The 26608-nt window shown below is 43.1% G+C and overlaps 1 protein-coding gene across 1 annotated transcript in view; it reads left to right on the top strand.

Annotated features, from left to right (window-relative positions):
- Positions 1–26608, top strand: part of fer1l6 (fer-1 like family member 6) — a 65699-nt gene that overhangs the window by 22549 nt on the left and 16542 nt on the right. Inside the window, exons 16-31 of the mRNA XM_085136079.1 lie at positions 1236–1356; positions 3143–3243; positions 6990–7092; positions 8115–8234; positions 8392–8544; positions 8644–8815; positions 11982–12106; positions 14221–14355; positions 14452–14601; positions 14690–14797; positions 14894–14956; positions 15058–15156; positions 22718–22943; positions 23467–23612; positions 23702–23824; positions 23912–23954. Coding sequence (XP_084992205.1) covers positions 1236–1356; positions 3143–3243; positions 6990–7092; positions 8115–8234; positions 8392–8544; positions 8644–8815; positions 11982–12106; positions 14221–14355; positions 14452–14601; positions 14690–14797; positions 14894–14956; positions 15058–15156; positions 22718–22943; positions 23467–23612; positions 23702–23824; positions 23912–23954 — 1988 coding nt within the window. The remainder of the gene's footprint in view (positions 1–1235; positions 1357–3142; positions 3244–6989; positions 7093–8114; positions 8235–8391; positions 8545–8643; positions 8816–11981; positions 12107–14220; positions 14356–14451; positions 14602–14689; positions 14798–14893; positions 14957–15057; positions 15157–22717; positions 22944–23466; positions 23613–23701; positions 23825–23911; positions 23955–26608) is intronic.

Here is a 26608-nt window from a genome sequence, read left to right as displayed (position 1 = left end):
TAATTTTCATTGGACAGTCATTGCAAATAAAAATTCAATTCAATTCAATTCAATTTTATTTATATAGCGCCAAATCACAACAAAAGTCGCCTCAAGGCGCTTCATAGATACAGAGAAAAACCCAACAATCATATGACCCCCTATGAGCAAGCACTTTGGCGACAGTGGGAAGGAAAAACTCCCTTTTAACAGGAAGAAACCTCCAGCAGAACCAGGCTCAGGGAGGGGCGGGGCCATCTGCTGCGACCGGTTGGGGTGAGAGAAGGAAGACAGGATAAAAGACATGCAAACAAACTGTGGATTTCTTTTTAAAATTTGCAATGAAACATAAACAGTGCCTTTATTAGAAAGCACAGATAGACAGATGGAAAGAGAGCGGGTGAGTGACATGCAGCAAAGATTCAGCCAACAGGAAGTCACGCATTTGGTCTCAAATTAACTATAACTAATCAAAAAGCACAAAGCAGGCGTGTTATTTGTTATATAAGCAAAAGACATCAACAGCAAAATAACTGTAGGTGTCCAGTATGAATAAGTGGAGATGAACGCTAGAAGAGATATTGGCTCCAGTTGCCTGTATCAGTGAGTTGAGTATGGAAGTGAAGCTGTCAGTGTACTGGTCGACCTACGTCCCTACCATTACCTAGGCTCACGAGCTTTGTGCAGGGACTAAAAGATTTATATAGCGCTTTTCAAGGCACCCAAAGCGCTTTACAATGCCACTATTCATTCACTCTCACATTCACACACTGGTGGAGGCAGCTACAGTTGTAGCCACAGCTGCCCTGGGGCAGACTGACAGAAGCGAGGTTGCCATATCGCACCATCGGCCCCTCTGGCCAACACCAGTAGGGTAAAGTGTCTTGCCCAAAGACACAACAACCAGTTGAGGTGATTCAGGCATCTGATTTGACCTCCTGGTGAGGTGTTCTGGGCGTGTCAGCAGGCCTTTTATTGCCTCTGTGATTCCTCACATAAGCTGGAGGATGGAGGTCTGGGCTTCTCCCCTTAGGTTGTTGAATAAGAGGATGCATGGATGGATGGATTAGGTTACTGGTGCTAATGATGTTAATAAAGAAGAGTCAATAATATTTAAGAATAATTAATCACTCCCAGCCAAACCTATTGATATTAACAAATCATTAACAGTAGTGGACTGAAACAGTATCATTTTTATTTTCTTTTTGTAAAGTTTCAAGTTTACAGTGTGTGTGTGTGTGTGTGTGTGTGTGTAGGTACTACATGTACTTGCCTCTGGAGAAGCAGAAGCCATGTATTAATGTGCTGAGTCACTGGGAAGAAAGAACCTACCGAATGCACAACTCAAACATGCTGGACAACATAGCAGTTCTTCTTGTATGCACACACACACACACACACACACACACACACACACACACACACACACACACACACACACACACACACACACAGAGCGAAACACATCTCATCTCTTTCAGTGTTTGGAAATGTTATAAGTTATAAGATTTAAAGCATGGTGTGCACTGTTAGATACTTTTAGAGTCTTTTGTGTGTTTTTATTATAATAACAACACAAAATAACCTGATTTGTATATTTAATGACCAAGTTAGCTGAGTTAAACCCTGAATAATGTGAAAAAATAATATATTAGTTTAAGATGAAGATGCTGTATTTACAAATGAAGCAAACAGCATAGATGACATATCTTAAAGAAACGGACTGTCAACAACTGATGTGTGTTGATGAGTGTGTTAAAACTTCATTCTACTGTATATTAAGACACAGTGACACTTGATACATTTGTTGAAGTGAAAAAACTTTGACTTGGCTTTGACTGACCCGACTGTGTCAACATATCACCTACACTCACCTACACTCACCTACACTCACCTATACTCACCTACACTGACCTACACTCACCTATACTCACCTACACTCACCTATACTCACCTACACTCACCTACACTTACCTACACTCACCTATACTCACCTACACTCACCTACACTTACCTATACTCACCTACACTCACCTATACTCACCTACACTCACCTATACTCACCTACACTCACCTACACTTACCTACACTCACCTATACTCACCTACACTCACCTATACTCACCTACGCTCACCTACGCTCACCTATACTCACCTATACTCACCTTCACTCACCTATACTCACCTACACTCACCTATACTTACCCACACTCACCTACGCTCACCTCCGCTCACCTATACTAACCTATACTTACCCACACTCATCTATACTCACCTATACTCACCTACACTCACCTACACTCACCTATACTCACCTACACTCACCTATACTCACCTACACTCACCTATACTTACCCACACTCACCTACGCTCACCTATGCTCACCTACGCTCACCTACGCTCACCTATACTCACCTATACTCACCTACACTCACCTACACTCACCCACACTCACCTATACTCACCTATACTCACCTACGCTCACCTATACTCACCTATATTCACCTACACTCACCTATACTCACCTACACTCACCTATACTCACCCACACTCACCTATACTCACCTACGCTCACCTACACTCACCTATACTTACCCACACTCACCTACGCTCACCTATACTCACCTATACTCACGTACACTCACCTACACTCACCTATACTCACCCACACTCACCTATACTCACCTATACTCACCTACGCTCACCTATACTCACCTATACTCACCTACACTCACCTATACTCACCTATACTCACCTATACTTACCCACACTCACCTACGCTCACCTATACTCACCTACGCTCACCTACGCTCACCTATACTCACCTATACTCACCTACACTCACCTATACTCACCCACACTCACCTATACTCACCTATACTCACCTACACTCACCTACACTCACCTATACTCACCCACACTCACCTATACTCACCTATACTCACCTACACTTACCCACACTCACCTATACTCACCTATACTCACCTACACTTACCTACACTCACCTATACTCACCTATACTCACCTACACTCACCTATACTCACCCACACTCACCTATACTCACCTATACTCACCTACACTCACCTATACTCACCTACACTCACCTACACTCACCTATACTCACCTACACTCGTGAGAGAAACTTCATCTCCATGTCTTGCAGGAGGAGGGGGTGACAAATTCATGGGAGCTCCACAGAAAGTCAGATCCTGCAGCCGAGCTCCTGATGAAATCTGTCCTCCAGGACTTTTGTGCAGATGCCAGGTAATCACAGCAACTCTTTAATGCTACTTTGTGAGCTGACTGTCTCACGTGGTTCACTTCCTGGGAAAATAAAGGCCAAACAATCAACTTAAATATGGAATTTAAATTTGAATAAAAATGTATTATTTTATAGCACAGAGCATAGCAGCAAATGTGATCTGACATTACAAGTCAATAAATACTGAGGACAGACTCCTACAGCAAATACAGTTTACTTAATAGTTGTCATTGTTCTAATTTTAGACAGTCAAACTCCTTTGTCACATTTTAAGCCATGACAGACTTAACAGACATTAACTTTGTCCATGGAATTGAAGCTTAGAATGTCTTCATAATGACACCATCCTTCCATGTTGGAGACCAAGCTCCTGCAACGGTTGTACAGGGACTAAATGGCCCCCAAATTCCTGAAACACACAGGGGGAACGTCATCCACGCCAGGGGCCTGGCCACCAAAGAGTTGTTTGACTAACTCAGTGACCTCATCCCCAGTGATGGGCAGTGATAGACGAATCAGCCCACTCCACTCATCTCCAAATTCTGCTTCCTCTAGAGAAAGGATTAAGGAGTTCCTCGAAGCATTCCCGCCTATATAAATTGCATTTATTACTTCTAGGCTGGACAACTGTGGGCTGGACACTTAGACAGCACGGGAGGAATTACTATTCAATTCAATTCAATTCAATTTTATTTATATAGCGCCAAATCACAACAAAAGTCGCCTCAAGGCGCTTACTAGAAATTAACGAACAGAATATCCAATTCGTACATTTGAAGCAGGATTTTATCCCACTGGAGCTACAATAGATGGAAGAGATTTTCACCATTTCACCCCCTCTGTGGCTCAAGAGACGGAGGAGACACTGCAGTGAGAAGCAAGCGGATCGCCTTACGTGCTAGCTAACAAGGTAACCCATACAGACCGTCTCTCCCCATCCTTTTTGTCGCCAATACCAGGACCCGCGCTAACAAGCCAGACGAGATCCGGCTGGACAGTTGTGTTGTGATTGTCACCGAGATAACAACATCCCCGACACTGTGGTGGAGCTTGAGAGCTGCTCTCTGTTTGACTACCTGGATACCATGGATCAGGGACTTTCTCACCAACCGGCCTCAGGTGGTGAGAGTAGAACAGAACATCATCCACCTGAATCGGACCTCACTTGCACAAGTACTTTTACAGAGCTGTGATCAAGAGCATACTCTGCCACGGCACGACTGTGGGGTACGGCAGCCGCACAGCCAGGACAAAAAAGACTTGGCCTGAGTGGTCAAAATGCCCAGTGGATTGTGGGGGGACAGCTAACAGACCTCAGTTCAGTGTCTTGATACATGCTCAATCATCCTGGTAAGTAAATCCCAAAAGGTTGATTCTTTTGACCTCCGTTACTGGTAATGGGCACAAACATGCCCTCAGAATGGCTGACTGGTTCACCAGCTGACATTCCAGATAGGATATCCACCACCTCCCTGTGGATGCCTGGCTAAGACAATCGGGCCAGGACTGGATCCGGAGTTTTGTCATATCCCATGTGACCAGACATCAGGTTATAATGAGCCAACTGGAAAAACGTTTCCCAGCAGATTTTTAACATAACTGGGTGTGCTCTTTCTGTGCAGTGGTGTCTCAATACAGTCTGTCCCTAATAAACACAACATGTGAAAATGTCAGGGTTATGTCAGTGCACATCATTTGACCATCAATTTTCATCGCTTGATCGAAGGCTGAGCTTAGAGTGTCGTCACAAGACCGTTCTAGTGGGAAATCTCTGGAGCGAATCATCACTTTCATCCTCCACAAGGTCGGTGTCGGACAAGCTCACATCACCGGTGAGAGCAACACAAAGGTCTGATCCCTCGGTCCCATTTCCAGAACTGATGGCGGTGGTCTTCAGGTGAGGCACAGCTGGTCCAGGATTGCCCAACAGACATCTGGGAATCACCTCCTTGCTGTCAGGCTTGCTGAGTGCTGCCACCTGGGTCTTCCCTGACAGCTGCCACAGCGACCATTCCCCCTCAGGACACTGGCTTTCCTGTGCCATGACCGAAACCATTCTTGGAATGACTGGGGCAGGTGTCATCTCCTTCCCCCATCTTGTGGAGCCTCACTGCAGGGCCTGGGTGAAGTGGTGGCACTGCTGGAGAGCCAGCATGAACAATTAGATTTTCCAGAATTTCTGTCTGGCATTCGGCCTGGTCCAGCTGCTGCTGGTGCTCCTCCACCTACTCCTGATACATGGCAGGCAGCTCCACCATCATCTGTGTCACCTTTAATCCACTGCTTCTGACGTCTTTATTAGTCCAGGCTACCAAGTACAGCAGTTGAATCTAAAGTGGATGTACAATAGAGGTTAAAGTGACTAGCACATCCAGAAACTATTCACAGTGCTTCACTTATTTCACATTTTGTCACGTTACAGCGTTATTCTAAAACGGGTAAAATTCATTTTCACATCCAGCACCCCAGCCTTACTGGTCACATGTAGGTTGCATCTATTTTTACTGTGACACGCCTTGTTGGGTGGCTCAGGAGGTAGAGCAGGTCATCTGCTTATCAGAAGGTTGGTGGTTTGATCCTTGACTGCTCCAGTCTGTATGCCAAATGTGCTTAGGCAACATACTAACCCCAGGTTTCTCACCAGTGGATCTGAGTATGAATGTGTGTGAATGTTAGACAGGAACTACTTGCATAGAAAAAAGTGCTCTTGTGAATGAGGCAAGTTGCTCAGATAGAGCCGATAAACGCTAAATAAGAACCAGTCCATTTACCATTCACCCTATGGTTCTGTTTTTGTTGTCCTACCTCGACCAGTTTTTTGACTGGGGAAATAACAGCAATGTTTCAGGCAGGTTTTCCAAGTTTACCACCTTATTAAACAAAATGCAAACGATAAGATCCTGAGCTTTTTCAACCACGGTCTCTTTGAGAAACTCGAGATCTTCATTTCTAGAGGTGGGAATCACCATACATCCCACGATACGATATTATCACAATACTTAACGCACGATACGATATTATTGCAATTTTTAAAAATAATTTGCGATATTCAGATTCTGTACATAAAGGTAAACTTTATCAATATTCATTTTCTCTAATATCAAAGTCTCACACTCAGTCTTTCTCTCATTTCAGTTTGATTGTTGACAAACTGAACGGTTTGTATTACAGTCTAGTCCAACTTAACTGAATCAACCATCTGGTACAATTATAGCTATTCTGAACGATGCAGTTTATGAAAACTATGCAGCCCCTTCAGCAACTGAAGAATTTGAAAGTAAATTAAAACAAAATATAATTTTACATTAAATAAAAAAGTTTTAAACTTAATTCAAATAAAACATGTCTTAAATTAAAATAAGTAAACTGTCATGTTTATTAGGACAGTGAAGGAATGTCAGGATTCTTGCTCAGAAAAAGGATCAACATGCTCTGAAGTCAGAGCACAAAAACCTTTTTGTAACAAAATATCGATTTCTGCTGTCCCTGTATCGATACATTATTAGCAAACAAAATATCACCATGCTACACAGTATCCATTTTTTCCCCCACCCCTATTAATTACAGACTTTTCTCTTCCTGTCAGCACGAATGTTCTTTTCTTTATTTTACTTTCGTTTTGAAAGCTCAGTAATTGTTAACATTTCACTGAAGAGGCATTTTGCAGCAGTCTTAGTCAACACTGCAAACTAGAGAGAAAAAGAATTATATTCTGTTTGTGCTAAATATGTTTTTGGCTGTTTGTCAGGAGTTTCATTGAAGCAGCGGAGGCTAAGTTGAAGGCTGAGCTGAAGTCGACTTATCTAACACAGCTGGACAAGAAACGCCTGACCATGTGTAAACAGGAGCTGGTAGGAAAACTAAGTAAAGTTCTTATCACAGTCCTTTACATCTCAATTAACTTTTGTCTGCTTTTACCTCAGTACCAATGCAAAATGAATAAAAAGTCTCACACACCAATTATAATAAATTTCTACGGAGCCCCGCAGGGAACATGGGAGAAAAAAAAATTAAGACGGACTTTTGCGAGATCTCGCAAAAACTTTTGCGAGATCTCACAAAACAAACTCAGTATCTCGCAAAAGTTTTAGCCGCATTCTTCGGAGGCCGCCAGCTACAAGCCGACCGGGAGGTCGAGGCACGATGTGCCGGGAAAGCGGTGTTCCTCCCGGCTGTAGTAGGTCTCGACCTCCCGTTAGCTTCGAGCTAGTGGGTGTCAGATCTCCGAAAACGTCGGAGCACTTTTGCAAATATGTGATGTCTTGTAAACCAAGCAGGTATCTGACGTTTACACAACTACATTCACGCCTCAAAATATCTTAAAAGTATATTTTGTGACCCAGAAAGAGTAATATTACAACTAAGTAGCTGCCGCCATTGTTGGAATTCAACTTTTGCGAGATCTCGCAAAAGTTTTGGGAGATCCCGAGTTTGTTTTGCGAGATCTCGCAAAAGTTTTGGGAGATCCCGAGTTTGCTTTGCGAGATCTCGCAAAAGTTTTGGGAGATCTCGCAAAACACTCGCAAAAGTTTTGCGAGATCCCGAGTTTGTTTTGCGAGATCTCGCAAGAGTTTTGCGAGATCCCGAGTTAGTTTTGCGAGATCTCGCAAAAGTCCGTCTTAATTTTTTTTCCTCCCATGTCCCCTGCGGGGCTCCGTAAATTTCAATCACATTGCAGACTTAAACTGTTTTGGATATTGATGTGTGTTGTCAAAAATGTCCAGTATGTAAGATATTTATTTACAACTCCTGGGCAGGTGCGACCAGATTTGCAGTTTAGTATTCCATATGCATAATGCGCATTACACAATCTTAACAAGTACACAGCATTTATACAACACCGCATACAATAATGGATGTATGTGTATTGCAGGAAAGTATGATAGGGGAGGCACAGTCCCTGGTAGGGAGGAAGAAAAATGCTGGTGGTGTGAAAGAAATGCTACAGGACGCAACAAAACTCACACATAAACTCCGCTTTCTTGTGGAGGAGGTTTGTATCTGTTAGCTGTATCTGATGGTTCTGGTGCTCTCACGGACATTGCAGTTTGTCTTGTGATATAAGGAAACTTCAGATGACTGATGCTGTGAAGCTGTATAGTTGTGTACAACTTTTCTCATCCACACATGTACATCCTCACAATCTCTAGCCCCAGCACACAGTTCCAGACATGTTTGTGTGGCTGCTGAGCAACAACAAGCGTGTTGCATACGCCCGGGTTCGAACCAGAGACCTGCTGTACTCCAGCAGGCAGGAGGCCCGAGGAATTAACTGTGGCAAGGTCATAACCCTGTTTCTCAAGGTAAACTCGCATACGCAGAACATGTCTTATCCATTGTAGGAAGGCTTCCAGATGAAAAATAATCTCTGTGTGTGCATGTGTGTGTCTGTGTGCACGCAGCCTCCAGGTAAGCGTGTTACAGGCTTATCAGTCCAAGCGAAACTGGATGTGTATCTGTGGTTTGGAGCTTGCAGCGACTCGAGCCACATGCTGGACAACCTGCCTGCAGGATTCACTCCAGCTACAGGGGGCGCTGATGCCAACAGCCCTCCCACACACTTGCACTGCAGAGGTGAGACTGAAGCTAACTTTTGCAGATATGTAGAGACATGGAAAATATGTACATAGTTTCCAGTGTTTCAAATGGCTCATAGAATTAAAAACACAACCCTATAGTTGTCACGAACTCAACTGTTTTAACATTAATCTAAATTCATGACAGATGTGTGTTTCTATGTATCCATTGTAGTGTGTTTGTGCGTGTGAATGTTAAATAAAAGTGCTTAGGTGTAGAAACAAACACACACCAGTCAGCTCAGGGGCAGCCCCATGACTCACCAAGAGCTACTGGGCCCTTGAGCAGCAAATACACATCATACATACATGTTGTACTAGGACAAGAACATCTCATCTTGCATATGAAGCAGAGGAATAATAAGCTTGGCAGCTAAGAGACCATAATGGCCATAATGATGACAACTTGGTCACACCTAAGAAACTGGTACTATGATATGACTATATTTCAGTTCCCTGACAGGAGATGAGTCTACACAGAGTCAAGACTCAGCAGTAAGTCCAGGTCTACACAGCTGGTGGTTAGGCACTTCTTCTTGTGCCTACGTTGATGGTGAAGGGACTGAAGCAATCAACACAAAGACCAGAGCTGTTTTGTCCAGTAGGCAACACTTCCCCCGTTGCCTACTGGTGGTGGTCAGAGGGCCCGGTGGCGCCAGTGTCCGGCAGCCTCGCCTCTGTCAGTGCGCCCCAGGGTGGCTGTGGCTACAATGTAGCTGCCATCATCAGTAATTCAAGTTTCGACGAAGACTTTTTAACAGCAGGACTCAGAACAAACCAGCACACCAGTGTAATCAGTCTGCAGTGGTACCATGAGCTCACTTTTGAGAGTGTTAGCCTCCTGCATTCCAGTCAGAGCAGCACCGAGCCCGAGAAGACAACTTCGTTTGAGATGACGGAGACACGGGATCTGGCCATCACGGGTGAAGTGTGAATATTTCCATGGAAACATGTGATCCTCAGATAAGTTACAGATTCATTAGTTTTTTCTGATGTGTCACAGAACACATGCACCTCAAAAGTGAGAGTTGGTAAGGTAGGTCCCGTCGGCTCCTTCTTCTACTCTGTTCAAGTGGCAAGAAGGGTACTGTGAGAGGTTCGTCCCAGCTAGTGTGGCCACACTGGTGTAGAAGACTGGGCAATGGTTATAACCCAAGGTATCATTGGGACAATCACTGCGTAGCCCAAGCATTGACTTTCATCATTGGCTTGATTAAAGAGTCAGCCGGAGCTAATGTGGTGGTAGGCAGGTGGGACACCACTTCAGGAACATTACTGGCTCACTGTTATACCTCAAATCCTCCAGTAGCCAGAAGTTCTCTCCATTTGTCCAGGAGTTGTTTAGTTTGATGCAGAGTCAGAAGAGACTGGAGACAGTTGTCCACATAAAAGGCAGGATGGACAAACTCATACACATCTTCACTCCCCTTTCAGTGGTCCGGGACCCGTCGCTGTGAGGAATAAGTGTCGCAGGAGGGTTGCCGGTGGTCCCAAATGGCAATTTGGTGACTTACAAGTGCCATTTATTGTACAGATCAGGCGGTCACTTCTGCTGTCTATCCCTCCACAGGAAGTTGAGCAAAGGTCTTCACCTTACACCTAGGAATGAAGGCTAAAAGTGTGCTGCCTGGTAGTAGGAGGCCATTTAGGGGAGTCATGGCGAGTCACACGGTGAGGTTTGAAACAACTCCTACTAGTCTACCAGTCAATACTGGTTAGCACTCTAACTAAACTGGAAAGGTTTAAAGTAAATCTGGGATGAAATACGGTGGAGAAGCTAACCCTAGAAGCTAACGGTCGGCTGCACCAACCCGCCACGCCATGCTCTTTGACCCGGTAAGTAGTCCTGTGACGACACATCGTTTATTCAGTTCTTTGGTCTGATGCAGAGCAGCCTGTGTTGCCCTCCAAAGTCAAAGTCAAAGGCGGCTGATACCCCAGGGAAGCCTTGAACGATGAGAGCCTTGTAGCTAGCTGGGAACTCCACGTGGAAGGATTGGAGGACACCACACAACGAAGGGAGGCTCCCAGCTCGCTGCTGGTCTGCAGGTAAAAACCAGAGGAAAGACTAGCCAGGGGTCCCGGGACAGTGCAAAACTCTTTCCATATACTGGAGGTGAACTGAGGACCACAATCCGACACGATATCGATGGTTGTTGGTGTGAGACAATCATTTATCGTCTGGATCTTTGCTGGGGCAGCCCAAATTTGTCCTTTCTCAACAATGTAGCTTACAAAGGAGACGGAGTCAACATGAAACTTTCCCTCCACAGACAGGTTATCTAGGAGATGTTGCAGCACCAAACGGATATGTGACTCGTGTAAAGAAAGAGATTTGGGGTAAATCAGAATGTCATCTAAATAAATGAAAACAAACCTATTGAGGTAGTGTTTTAGCACGTCGTTGACCAGGGCTTGGAAAACGCTCACCAGCTGAGCTTCCTGTTGGACAAGAGAGTGCTGAACGGAGTCCAAGCACTCTGTCATAACCTTTGAGCAGACGGACTCAAAAGCGAGACCCAGGATGCCAGTTCAGCGAATTTATTTACAGTGGAGTGCAGGTACTATTTACAGTGTCTATCAAAAGGGGAAAAATCCATTTACAATAGTCCGGTAGATTTATCCTCCGTCTTCAAACGGGACAATGAAATGGAAACCTCTCCCCTCTCTCCTCTCAACAAAACCCTCCACGAGACAAACATATCAGTCTCCTGGACAGACGAGAGGATGGATGAGGAAAAGGGAACATGGAAATAGGTAAACAGACTTAAAGATTGGAGGTGAGTATCTACTGCCGTTGGTTTAACGCTCAAGCGATGGCTGAAAGAACGTCCTCTGTATTTAAAGGAACGTCAGATGAGGAACAGGTGAGTTGATTACTGCAGGTGTGTCACTGGTCAGAGGGAGGAGCCCCGGGGCGATCGTGGCCCTGAAAGATGTGGTGTGGTTATCGCACATACACAGAGAGAAAAGAGAGCCGAGGGAGAGATGGCGGGAGTACCAGGAGGAATGGATGATCATGACAACTCAACTGCATTAAATTAAATGTTTCCTTCTGAAAGCAAAACTCGTGTAATACACATGGAAATAACTACAGCAATTTATGTGTACCCACCGTTCATCGTTAAGGTTTTACATTTCCAGCTGTGTTTGTGTGTCTGCAGAGCAGCATCAGTTCCAGTTGAGGTGCCACATGTATCAGGCTCGTGGTCTGATCGCTGCTGACAACACTGGCTTGTCAGATCCCTTTGCTCGAGTCACCTTTCAGTCACACAGTCAAACCACCAATGTAAGTGTGTGTTGTATGTGTTTGTGTGTGTAGAAAAAAAAATTAAAGGAACACTTAGAAAAAGATTCCCGCTGGGAAAAAATAATGTGGTATCTATACTAATATGCACTGGGTAATGTGTTAAGCTGGGCTCACACTCTGCGATTTTTGGCCCATTTTGAGCCGATTTTTGAGTCGTGCGACCGTTTTGGCGATCGGCCCGGTTTTGGCCTTCATCGTGCGTCGTGCATCGTGTAGTATACGTGGGGTAACGAGAAGCGATTAACACCTCACGACCAGCTCCCGATCAATCACTTGGTCGTGAGGGTGTCACCGCAGTTTCTCACACTGCGCACGCGCAAACACAAATGTCAGCGAAAAAGACGGCGCAGCACAGCACAGTGTTGCCAACTTAGCGACTTTGTCGCTATATTTAGCGAGTTTTCAGACCCCACTTTTTTTCTAAAAAGCGACTAGCGACAAATCTGGCAACTTCTTCTGGTGTTATTGGAGCCTTATTTATGACTTTTTGACGTGAAAGCGCTTATCGCTCTTACTCTCAACAAGCAGCGGGTGCTGCCGTGGGCACCTCGCCCGTGCCAAAGTGCTCAGGGGCAGGGATAGTCCTCCCCCAGCTGCTATCAGGGCAGGAGATGTTCACACCTGTGCGTCCAAACTGCAAATGAATCGCGCATGAGCGAAGCCGCTGCTCCCGCACTGACTGTAACGCCGTCAGTTCTTCTTTTACTGTTATGTTGTTTTGTGGATCACAAGGTTTAAAACTACTTATAAACACACACACACAGTAACTCCACCAGAGTGCCTATTTCGGGTCACTTTTGCCTGTCCAGGCCTGGATAAAGGAGCAGGGTTGGAATTGTGACATTAAAAAACAATAATTGCTGAAAGAAATTTAATTTGTAGTTCTAAATAAACTCTAAATGCATTTAGGACGTTTTTTACTCACTTTATGTCTCTTCCACGATGTTATTTCTCTCTCCAACAACGTAGGTTACAATTACATTAGCATGACCAATTATGCAAATTAGGTGATGACGTCATTTGGCGACTTCTAGCGACTTTTAGGACAGCCAATAGCGATTTTCCTTACTGAGGAGTTGGCAACACTGGTGCAGCGTGTGTTCTGGACACAAGCGATGGAGGCACTTTTCGAGCCTTTTCGATGTGGCCTCACAAAATTATCACGACCACAACCGTGAAAATAGTTGGATGGATATTGCTGCTCAATCACAGCTGATCATGTTTTTCATTAGCAATTTAGCAAAGTTGATGGCGGTGGTGTGCGTGAGTGAAAGACAGAGAAGGAGAGCGAGCGACAGAATTTCTGTTATAACCTTCATTTTATGGACGCACAGTGTGAGCACTCGGGTCGCATCAGAGCATTGTGACCTACGAACTTCTAACCCCTGCGAGTCAATCGTGCAGTTTGAGCAGGAGCTGAATCGCGCGATTGAAAAAATCGCACAGTGTGTAACAGTTCTGTAAAGGTTCTCAATCATGCAGGTCATGGCGAGCTAAAGAGCTTGGAAAGAAAAGCGACCAGACTTCTTTAAGTTTCTTGAAGATGCTCACCTGTCATCGAGAAGCTTCTTCAGTTCTAAGTATTGGTAGAGCGTCCCAGATTTGGCACCGTGAAGCCCGAGAGGCATTTGCTGTTTGCATCTAGAGACTGATTAAAAAGTATTCCTTTAATATTTTTGAGCAGTATATTTTGTCTGTTGATAACATGTGTTTCCATTTGTGGAAAGATGATAATTAGGTAATAGATGATAACATGGTTCATTACAATATGTCCAAATGGTGGTCAGACGGTTAAAATGTTAAAATGGACACACAGTGCTTTACAGATGTGTATGGGACTATGTAGCCATAAATACTCCTTCATGGCAGCAGTATGTCCTGGTTGGCTTCGTTCGGTAGGTTAATGTGCCCTGACAAATTGTAAATGTGAAATTCAAGCACCCCAGTCTGACTCAACATTTGAGGATATGCTGGAAAAGCAGTTCTGTTCCATGAAGGTTGGACCTTCCTGGACTTCCAGAATTTGCTGCTTTCGTTTGCTTTCCATCTGGTCTTGTCCAAGTCTGATTTGCTTGGTGATGCTGTGTTGTCAGATTATCAGTCAGACTCTCAGTCCTACATGGAATCAGTGTTTGCCAATGAGCCGTCTGCTGCTGAGTGGAGATTTGCAGTATATCCAGCGAGAGCCGCCACATGTCCTCATAGAGGTGTATGATGACGACGCACTGGTAATCCCTAATTCAAATAAAAGTTATTTGAACTATTATTTTTAGCTATGTTCCCGCCTGACTCTCCCCTCTCTGAGCTCACTCTGGTGTGTGCAGGGAAAGGCTGAGTATCTGGGAGCCACAGTGGCAGTGCCCGAGGTCTGTCTGTCCTCTGCTCCCTACACACCTCCAACTCTGCAGTACAACGCTCTGCACTGTGGGAGCCAGCCAGGGGGAGAGTTGCTGGCTGCATTTGAATTGCTGCAGGTCAGTCTTTTAAATAACCATGCATGCTCCATCATAATATTGCATGACTGACTCCTGACTGAAATCTTATCTTGTTATGATTGTGTAGATCTCACGTTCTGAACAGCAGAGTCTGCCCGACTTAGAGGAACAAGATGGAGGCATCTACACAGTTCCTGCATATATCAGGCCTGTCCTCAGCACCTACAGACTAGAGGTTTGAGTACATGAATGTGTGCACGTGTCTGGACTTGAGGCTTTTTTCTCACCACTCCCCCAAATAAATATATAAAAACTGTATTTTTTTCAATAGGTATTATTCTGGGGTCTGAGGGAACTGAAGAAAGTCCAACTTCTGTCTGTGGATAGGCCACAGGTACAAACACAATCTTTACAATGTACCTGTGTTCTCTCTAGGACCTGATATGCTGGTGTCCAGGATCACAACAAGCTTAATTACTATCTGTCTTTCTCTAGGTCATTATAGAGTGTGCTGGTAAAACGCTACGCTCTTCTGTTATTCAGAAGTACAAGTCCAACCCAAACTTCACCACACTCGTTGATGCCATCGAGCTGGTGAGACAAACAGATTGCTAACATTTTAAAACTGGAGCCCAGCCAATGTCCAGGGCTGGTACTGATTTTCATTTTCAATTCAATTCAATTCAATTCAATTCAATTCAATTCAATTCAATTCAATTCAATTCAATTCAATTCAATTTTATTTATATAGCGCCAAATCACAACAAAAGTCACCTCAAGGCGCTTCATAGATACAGAGAAAAACCCAACAATCATATGACCCCCTATGAGCAAGCACTTTGGCGACAGTGGGAAGGAAAAACTCCCTTTTAACAGGAAGAAACCTCCAGCAGAACCAGGCTCAGGGAGGGGCGGGGCCATCTGCTGTGATTGGTTGGGGCGAGAGAAGATCATGCAATCATTTTGCATCAATGATTTTCAAATAATCAAGATGTGATTGAAGTTCAGACTTTCAGTATTATTCAGTAAACTATTTAGGAATTAGATCCATTGTAAACAGTACAGTGTAGTGTGGGTTATAGTATCTCAGTTTATATCAGCAAATACAGCACAAGATACAAAACTGTTTGACATAATTACTACACAACATGATCTGGTCGACTGCTGTTCATTTACAATCATATTGTTTTACTCACTGCTTACTTTATTTTTTTTAATAGCCCTGTAATTTTGTTAGGTAATACTTAGTTATTTCATTAAGTAACCATCAACAGAATGGTTACTTTTTCTCTGAAATGTGCTAAAATCACACGACTACTCAAGAAAAAATAATGTAGTCGTAGTTATAAACTTTTTTTTTCCAAAATAATTGGACAAAATATAACTGAATTAATACTTAATAATCAACTGACTGTACTTGTGATACGTAACCATCTCAGAACCTGTCATGCAGTCATAGAGAAAGATTTTCAGTCTTAGTTCTACTCGATCTCACGGCTACTTTTAATTTCTATCACAGAATTCCACAAGATTTCTTTATTTAGCACAGTGGTTCCCAAACTTTTTTTGCTAGGTCCCCCTTTGTTTTACAAGAAAAATGTTTGCGCCCCCCCCCCCCCCCCCCGCGCACGCACACACACACACACACACGCACAAACACATCCTCCAACCACGCACACCCATATTTTGCTCCATTGCTGTTTATTTCACACCTCAAACATTTAGTAAACAATTAAGTAAATACAAGTAATCTGCAATAAATTACAGGTAGTAATTACTAGTCCCTCTATTTACAAAGGCAGAGGTGTCACGATGTAATTATTTTACATGTAGTTGTTTTTTTCCTGTGTAATAATATTCAACATTGCTATCAATACATTTTTCCAAAAATGCCTCTCTGTGCAAAATGGGTTTAAAAACATAAACAGCTGTGGGATACTGTTTGTCCGTGATTTAGACAGGGGGAACAAATCGTGGCAGGATCAGCCTGATATTATTTGTATCCTGCTGTAACTTTACTGTATAAAGAGCTAACATCTCTAAAATGTCAGGAGTAGTTAGTCATTACAACAAGTGTTTGAACTAAAAATCAAGAATGTGGGATCCTGTTTGTCCGTGATATGAAGTGCCCAGCGCTGCTCCTGACGCAGGGAAAAGCAATTAAGCAGGGGAGACCTACTTCGGCACTTGTGCAGGTGAAACCAAAGGGAAGATTTGCTTCACCATATTTTCTAGTCTTTGGCTTAGAATGAAGTTGGCCCTGTGATAGCAGTGTCCAAGCGTTGTTTTTGTTTTTTGTTTTTTTCCCTTTTCATACCGTGCCCTCCTGCAATGGCTCTGCGGCCCCCCTAGGGGGCGGGCCCCACACTTTGGGAAGGTCTGATTTAGCACATGACCCTTTAAAGTCTTTAAAGTCTTGCAAAAACTAAAAGGGAAATGCAACATATATGGCACGATCCTGGGTCTTATGACCCGGCGGTTTTTCTTGTGTTTTGTCATTTTGTATTGAGTCCACCTTGTTAGTTTACAGTCCTTGTCCCTAGGTGGTTATGTTTAGCTTCTGGTTGTTAGATCTCCCCGTGTCTTTGCTCCTGTATCTTCCTCTGTGTATCTGTGTTCATACAGCTCTGAGTTCCTGCGCCTTGTTTCCCCAGCCCGTTATCTCTGTGCCCTCTCTCTCTGCATCTCTGTGTTCTTCCTGTGCTACGTTTAAGGTCCGCGTATTGGGTCAGTATTTTCAGTTCCGTGTCCTTCCTGTCTCGCTATGCGTAATTGTCCTCAGCTGTGCTCGCCGTGTGTTCCCACATCCCTCATTACCTTCTGTGTATTTATGTCAGAATCTCCCTCAGTGTTGTGTGCATTTCCCCGTGGTTTACCCGTGCCTCCTTGTGAGTTAGTTTTAGTTTGTCCCAGTGTAGTTTCGTATTGCCCTTTGCCTCTCTGTTAATAAAGGTTTGTTGCACAGCACATCATGACAATACACACTGATATATAGGAACATTTACCCATATCTAAGAAAATAACAACCAAGCCGTTATCAACGTCATAAATTATTGACCCTATATTCACATTCAAGCTGTCTTCAAGTGAATCCATGATCATTTTCAAGTTTTATAGCTGCAGCTTTTTGAAATTATAACATCCTAGAAATCACAAGACTTTCCACATTCGCTGCATCAGGACAAATTCAAGACTTCAAACAAAATGGAACTTGTTTTCCGCAGACGCCCCCATGTTCTTATTAACCCTCTCGAGGCAGGCGTTGCCGATTTGCAACAGTTAAGAACTAACAACCTGATTACCCAACATACATATTGTATCAGTTTGTTTTACTCAGAAGTACCACTGCAGGACTTGGTTGTGCATTAGCAACAAAAAGTTTCATTTGAGCCTGAGAGGGTTAAACATATTCTCTGGTATATCGAGATCCCTCCACCCTGTTACATATTCCGTATGTATGGGGTAGGACCCCCCTGGGTCCTGGCATGTGGATACTTCTTTAAGACACTCTGGCTGGCCTGGCCACACCCACAGCTTACCTATAAAACAGCTGTGCGACCTGAAACCGGTGATCATTTGATCTGCAGTGAAGACTCTGTTATTCAGAGAACCGAGGTTACAGAGTAACCGTACGTTCTCAGGTGTCTGTGATTATTTCCACATGATGTGGCTGTATGGCTAATATGCCCTGCTGTATACAGTGGGGCAAAAAAGTATTTAGTCAGCCACCGATTGTGCAAGTTCCCCCACTTAAAATGATGACAGAGGTCAGTAATTTGCACCAGAGGTACACTTCAACTGTGAGAGACAGAATGTGAAAAAAAAAATCCATGAATTCACATGGTAGGATTTGTAAAGAATTTATTCGTAAATCAGGGTGGAAAATAAGTATTTGGTCAATAACAAAAATACAACTCAATACTATGTAACATAACCTTTGTTGGCAATAACAGAGGTCAAACGTTTACTATAGGTCTTTACCAGGTTTGCACACACAGTAGCTGGTATTTTGGCCCATTCCTCCATGCAGATCTTCTCAAGAGCAGTGATGTTTTGGGGCTGTCGCCGAGCAACACGGACTTTCAACTCCCGCCACAGATTTTCTATGGGGTTGAGGTCTGGAGACTGGCTAGGCCACTCCAGGACTTTCAAATGCTTCTTATGGAGCCACTCCTTTGTTGCCCGGGCGGTGTGTTTTGGATCATTGTCATGTTGGAAGACCCAGCCTCGTTTCATCTTCAAAGTTCTCACTGATGGAAGGAGGTTTTGGCTCAAAATCTCACGATACTTGGCCCCATTCATTCTGTCCTTAACATGGATCAGTCGTCCTGTCCCCTTGGCAGAAAAACAGCCCCATAGCATGATGTTTCCACCCCCATGCTTCACAGTAGGTATGGTGTTCTTGGGATGCAACTCAGTATTCTTCTTCCTCCAAACACGACGAGTTGAGTTTATACCAAAAAGTTCTACTTTGGTTTCATCTGACCACATGACATTCTCCCAATCCTCTGCTGTATCATCCATGTGCTCTCTGGCAAACTTCAGACGGGCCTGGACATGCACTGGCTTCAGCAGCGGAACACGTCTGGCACTGCGGGATTTGATTCCCTGCCGTTGTAGTGTGTTACTGATGGTGACCTTTGTTACTTTGGTCCCAGCTCTCTGCAGGTCATTCACCAGGTCCCCCCGTGTGGTTCTGGGATCTTTGCTCACCGTTCTCATGATCATTTTGACCCCACGGGATGAGATCTTGCGTGGAGCCCCAGATCGAGGGAGATTATCAGTGGTCTTGTATGTCTTCCATTTTCTGATGATTGCTCCCACAGTTGATTTTTTCACACCAAGCTGCTTGCCTATTGTAGATTCACTCTTCCCAGTCTGGTGCAGGTCTACAATTCTTTTCCTGGTGTCCTTCGAAAGCTCTTTGGTCTTGGCCATGGCGGAGTTTGGAGTCTGACTGGTTGAGGCTGTGGACAGGTGTCTTTTATACAGATGATGAGGTCAAACAGGTGCCATTCATACAGGTAACGAGTGGGGGACAGAAAAGCTTCTTACAGAAGACGTTACAGGTCTGTGAGAGCCAGGGATTTTCCTTGTTTGAGGTGACCAAATACTTATTTTCCACCCTGATTTACGAATAAATTCTTTACAAATCCTACCATGTGAATTCATGGATTTTTTTTTCACATTCTGTCTCTCACAGTTGAAGTGTACCTCTGGTGCAAATTACTGACCTCTGTCATCATTTTAAGTGGGGGAACTTGCACAATCGGTGGCTGACTAAATACTTTTTTGCCCCACTGTATGTAGCCCTTAATGTAGCCACATACATAGCTAATAATAACAATAATAATAATAATAATAATAATAATAATATTATAAGATTTTTTAGTAATAGGATTAAATTTGGAGCCTCTTTTCAAAAGAGTTTTCTTTTTATTGTTGTGTTTTTAGAAAAACTAATTAGACAGATTCAGATTGGATCAGGCCCAGAGTTCATTTCCCAGCTCATGCTGTCTGGATCTGTTCATAATCGCTTCATTTTTCCAGACTCTGCTTACTACACTAAAAATGTCTCATCCTCCCAAAACTAAAATCTAATGTTTAAGATCTCTAAAACCTGAGACATGTCTCAGGCTCATGTCTCATGGCTTCACTGATTAACAGAGGGGGCAAAATTAAAGCCATTGTGTACTTAAGAAGAAGTACAAATACTTGTGTTTCTTAAATAACTAATCATGTGATTCAGGTGTGTTGACCTAGGGTAATGTCTAAATCCTGCAGGACACCGGCACTCGAGGCCTGGAGTTGCCCACCCCTGCTTTATGTAATGTAACTCTGACCACAAACACCACAGCCACAATAAAGTTGGGTCTAAAAATCTATATTATTTATTTATTACTGATGCTCATTTGGGAAACAAAGACAGTAGACACTATTGGAAAACTTTCGTACAGAAAGCTCAGGGTTAACGCTGAAGTAGCTCAGAAACAGAAGATAAGAGACGAGGTTGGAGGAGCAGAATCCAAACTAGGCTGAACAAACCTGTTGTCAACTAAGCAAGGAATTAAAGGCACAAATACAAGAAATTCAATTCAGTTTTATTTATGTTTGGTATATAACAATAATCCCATCAAGGCACTTTTATTGTAAGGAAAGAAACTACACAATAGAGTGAAAACCCCAACAAACGACTCCCTATGAGCAAGCGCATAAACAGAAGGTTAAATTTCAACAGTACATAATAAAGAACCACAATGGTCTAAAATACAGAAGAAACCTCAAATCTCAAACCCTGGAGTAGGGCTGGGCAATATGACCCAAAATTCATATCTTGATATTTTTTAGCTGGATGGCGATATAAGATATATATCTCGATATTTTTTTAAAGCCATAAAGTAAGAACAAAAAGAGAGTTCTTAGTCAAAACTGTTTCCCAGATGTCACACAGGCACTTTTATTAACATACAGCAATACATAAAAAAACTACTCAAAAATAAATTATGAGCACTTATTAAATAATAATGCTCCGTAAATAAAATAAAACTGTTGTTTTTGTGCATAACAAAAAGCTCACAATTGTGCAGTCAAAATGTAAACTAACAGACGCTGAGCATAATAACAAAGACAGATTTCACAGCTGCTCTGTTCCCAAGTTCTACTGTGTGACTGACAGGCTGGAGTTTGAAATCTGCTTCATAACCACGTCTCTGAACAGGTGCCATTTATGGTCCTTAAACACACACAATACGGTAATATTACGTTGAAGCACAGTACGTATCACTCCGCGAGGCTCCTCGGTAGCCATAATGCTCCGACAATCCATCAAGCGGTGCAGCTCCGTAGCTTAGCAAAGTCGTACTAAAACATTTTTGACAGATTGCTGAGCGCTGTGTACCACATAAAATCGGTTTGCGGTCATTAAGCACAACGAGAATTCATACAAAAGGTGCGCTGTCAACTTTTGAGAAAATGAAAGGATTTTAGGCTGTGCAGCCCCTCTGGGCTGCATGGCGTTAGCGCGGTTAGCTCAATAGCGCGGTTAGCTCGTTAGCGCGGTTAGCTCGTTAGCGTGGTTAGCTCGTTAACACGTTGACGCTGTCCAGCCCCACGCACGGGGCGATGCGCAGTAACTCATTAACGGAGATTTGCCGTGTCCACCTTGTCGCTGCCTGCAGGTGGGGATGGGGGCAGTGTTGCCAACTTAGCGACTTTGTCGCTATATTTAGCGAGTTTTCAGACCCCCTAGCTAAAAAAAGACGTGAAGCGCTTTTACTCTCAACAAGCAGCGGGTGCTGTAACGCAGTCAGTTCTTCTTTTACTCTTTTACTCTTATGTTGTTTTGTGGATCACAAGGTTTAAAACTACTTATAAACACACACACACAAAGTAACTCCACCAGAGTGTCTATTTCGGGTCACTTTTGCTGGTCCAAGCCCGGGTAAAGGAGCAGGGTTGGAATTGTGACATTAAAAAAACAATAATTGCTAAAATAAATTTAATTTGTAGTTCTAAATAAACTCTAAATGCATTTAGGACGTTTTTTACTCACTTTATGTCTCGTCCACGATGTTATTTCTCTCTCCAACAACGTAGGTTACAATTACATTAGCATGACCAATTATGCAAATTAGGTGATGACGTCATTTGGCGACTTCTAACGACTTTTAGGACAGCCAATAGCGATTTTCCTTACTGAGGAGTTGGCAACACTGGATGGGGGAGGAGGGGGAGTTGTGTTCAGTGAAGGAGAGAGGCGAGGTAGAGTAACGTTGCCTAAAGACAAAAGTGGACGAAAGAGAGGCAAACTTGTGGCTCCACAACTATAATTATAACGTAACATAGACTATATCGATATAAACGATATTGTCACATCTTATATCTCGTATAAAAATATATCGATATTTTTAAAAAACTCGATATATCGCCCAGCCCTACCCTGGAGCCAGAGACCACGACAGGACTGCTTGGGTTTTCTCTCTATTGTTGAAGGTATTTACCAATATAAATTGTCTTGAGGTGACAGGTGGTCTGTAAACTGAATCAGCTGTGATGAGGAAATATTGACCTATTTCTGCATTGACTGAATTTGTGAAAAACACAACCGTGGAACTGTGTACAACTTAAAAACCTGCACTCTGTTACTGTCCTGTAGGAGTTACCAGAAAACGAACATCTCCATCCTCCGCTCAGCATCACGGTTGTTGACTGGCGTGCTTTTGGTCGCAGTACGCTCGTTGGGAACCACATCATCAACAACCTCAAAGCTTTCAAACCGATTCCACTTCCAGCCCTTCCTGCACCAATACAGACACACAAACCACCCAAAGACATCAGCACCCCTGGACCTGCCATGACAGTAGAGCCACACAGTGCTGAGGGTAATGCTAGTGTGTGTATTTATCCATTACATAATTATTTGTTATGACATGCATATTATATCAACTAGTTATGATCCATGTGCATCATGGAGAACAATGGCAGTCTTGCAGAGGATGGTATTTTGGAGACTTTGGAAAAGATCACCTGACACAAATGAACCACAAAATGACTATAAAGAGGTAAAAACAACAACAACAACAATGCCATTGGGGTCAAAAGCAGCCACTACATTTTCCTGTAGAACTGACCATTTTTGTACACGCATAAGGACTGTGCTAGATTAACAACTTGCTTAATGAATAATTACTTAATTCATATGTAATTAAAGGACAATCAGACTGTGGTTCACGTAATAGAAACACCCTTGTTGGTCAACCTAGACAGACTGAATTACCTGATGTGTCAATGTGCCGTTTGTCCGATTCCCTCCTACATGTTTCTTCCACAAAGATTTTCTTTTGAGGATATTTCCAATAGTAGGTTCACATGACAGCATCCTAACAGCTGCCTCTTGTCCACCAGGACGGTCACAGGATTCTCCAGAGACGAGTTCGGCTGTAGTGGCTACTCAAGATTTCCGGATCACTGTAGAGCATGAACCCCTACCACCCGCTCCACCACCTGCTCCACCCGTTCCTAAGCAAGAAGCCAGGAAGAAAAAGATGACAGTTAGTTCACACAATGACAAATGTTTCTGTCAGTCACTTAAACTGCTCTCTATACATTTTTCAAATGTGTATATATGTTTTAAATCCAGGAGAGCAGGGCAAAGTCCACTCGTAGTCGTTCCACCAAACGCAGGAAGCGGACTATCGCAGATGAATCAGCTGAGAGTGTCATCGACTGGTGGTCCAAATACTACGCCTCAGTAGAGAGAGAGGTATCTAAGATTGCTGGGCTGTTGTCTAAAAAGATCAAACAATTATTTAAGTCATTTTCAACATATGCTTCCCTGATTATGTTCCAGATCAAACGATGGGACAGCTCTCCGTTTTCCGAGGTGTCCAAAGGTACATATGATCAGTGCTTTTTGAGCAGCTGCTTGTGTTTTGTTCAGGGTCAAGGGTCAGTATCAGAGGACTGGCTTCCTATTTTGCAAGGTGTGAGTGACACAGTTTCCAAAATTTGGGAAAATTGAAAAATCTGAAATCATCAAATTGGGTAAAAACTCAATCTATCTTACCTCTCCTCTCTCCCAGTTTGGATTCAGGATAATGGTATCCAGATTTAGCAAAAAAAAGCTTATAGTTGGGGTCTGATCACTCTTTTCACTTTGCGCATGTTTACAGACAACCTCTGGACGTTTACATCGATATTAGTAATTATTAAACTGTCTCTCTCCCATAGTGTGCCTGTTGTCCTGCCCCCCTCTGCTGTCTTCTCTTTCCCCTCATCCCAACCGGTCGCAGAGCAGAGCCGCCCCTCCCAAAGATCTATCAGTGCTTCCTTCCTGTTGAAAAGGAGTTTTTCCATCGTTGCTAAGTAGGGCTGCCACAAACAATTATTTTGATAGTCGACTAGTCACCGATTATTTTTGCGATTAGTCGACTAATCAGATCATCATCCATTGGACGTAAAACGTACAGCTTATTGCACCAGCAGCATCTGCTCTTATATAACTATCATTAGCTTACAGCTTTAAGTGTTTAAGGTATGTGCTAACTAAAAATAAAGACAAGATGATAGTTTATAAAATTTTAATGAAATTTGCAGATTGTTTCGGTGAAGTTTAATAAACTCCTTGCTATCTAAAATATAACAGGACACCGGAGTAAATTCTCGAGCATCTCACACTTCTGATAATCAGCTGTCTGCTTGACGTTTATTCAGCTGTGTAAAAACTATAACTTTAATCTCAGCCAAACTGATTTACTCAGGAACAAATAAAATACTAAAAAAAGCCAAACAATAACATTTTTAAGTTATCTAAGTGACTTATATATCATGTTTAACCTGAGTAGGGAAAGACGGCGGTGGGTTTGAAAACGATCTGCCGGGAGTCCGGTGTTCTCACGGCTCTAGTGAGCCTAGCCCCCGGCTAGCTATCGAGCTAGTGGGTAACAGACGTCTCCGAAAACGTCGGAGTGCTTTTGAAAATATGTGGTGTCTTGATAAACTGAGCAGATATTTGAGGTTTACACAGCTACATTCTCGCCTGAAAATATGTTAAACGTTTATTTTGTGACCCAGAAAGAATAATAAGAGTAATATTAAAACTAACTAGCTGCCGCCATTGTTGGAAACTGAGCTGGGCCGCGCTATGAATTCTGGGACACAGCTTCTTCTTCTTCGGGGTTTAACGGCAGCTGGCATCCTTGTACATGCAGTGCTGCCACCTTCTGTTTCAGGCCGTTATTACACTCTTAAATCCTACTACTTATTCCTGCGTCTTTTGGGATCTTACAAAGCTTCAAACGACGCGTCGACTATTAAATCAGTCGTCGACGATTTTGATAGTCGACGTAATTGTGACTAGTCGACTAATCGTGGCAGCCCTATTGCTAAGTACTTGCTCATAGTTGATTGTCTGAGTGTTCAGGTTTTCCCTGGAGTATTGTAGGATCTTTACCCTACAATAGACGAGGAACAATTTCATAAATGTGCCTTGTGTGAACTGAACAATGTGCAGAAAATAGCCTCTAACCACTCTCAGTCATTCTTCTTGTGATTTGATTGTGAGAAAAAGTATTTTTGACTGGACCAGATATAAAAAATGAGAACACAAAACTGAAGCCAACATTTTCAGTTTCTAGGTGCTACCATGTTGCATTTTTGGAGTCTGCACAGTGGGGACTTGAGGTGGAGTCGTGGAAGTCTTTATGTAGCCTGGTTACTCTGTTTCCAGTTTTCAATTTAAATTTGTAATGCCTCAAAAATCCTAAAGGTTCTAACAAAAGATGACTATCAAGTAGACCATTATAGCAAATGGTCCACTTGGGAAAGTAAATCTGTTGGGCATTTTTTGACCTTCAGACAACAATTCTGATACATTTCCGGACAGGAGAAGGAAAAAACCAGCAGCTGTGCAGGCGAGGAACCAGACACGTGAGGAGGTTTGCCAACACTTCTGTTGGACGTTATGCCTAGTCCAGCAGTTTCTCCAGCTCCCTGCACCTGCTCCACCATCTGTGCCTCCATCATGCCGAGACCAAACGCTCAGCAGTTAATGAGCATTTTGACATGATATCTAATAACTTACATCTTCTCAAATCAGAGAGGAGGGTTAGGCTCTTTTTTTACCAGGTTTAGGTAACAGAGTAATGATACCATATTTCATGGTTGACATCAAATGAATGTTTTCTATACTTTCATTTAGGGCATTAAATAGTAGTTTTTTAATGTCCTGAATTTATTTTTATTTGTTTAATTTGAGGTTAAACAAATTAAACTCATTGAATCACTGAGATCTGTTGACTGATAATGAACCATGTATAATGCAAAAGTGCACCTTCGTCTTCATCTTTGTTGCTTCCTGCATCTGAGACCACAGAGCTTCTCTGGCTTGTTTATCTGCCATGGTAAGATCTTCCAAAGACCAAACTCAGGATTCCTAACACTTCCAAATCTTCACCCCTGTAATGTTGACAAACTGGATGGTGATCTGACAGGTTTCTTTTCTCCTCTTTCTTCCCAACTCGGTGTCCACTACCATCTTGAAGCAGTA

Source organism: Neolamprologus multifasciatus, chromosome 16, assembly GCF_963576455.1.
Source record: "Neolamprologus multifasciatus chromosome 16, fNeoMul1.2, whole genome shotgun sequence".
In the NCBI taxonomy this organism is placed as follows: Eukaryota; Metazoa; Chordata; class Actinopteri; order Cichliformes; family Cichlidae; genus Neolamprologus; species Neolamprologus multifasciatus.
This window is presented reverse-complemented; position numbering and strand designations above follow the sequence as displayed.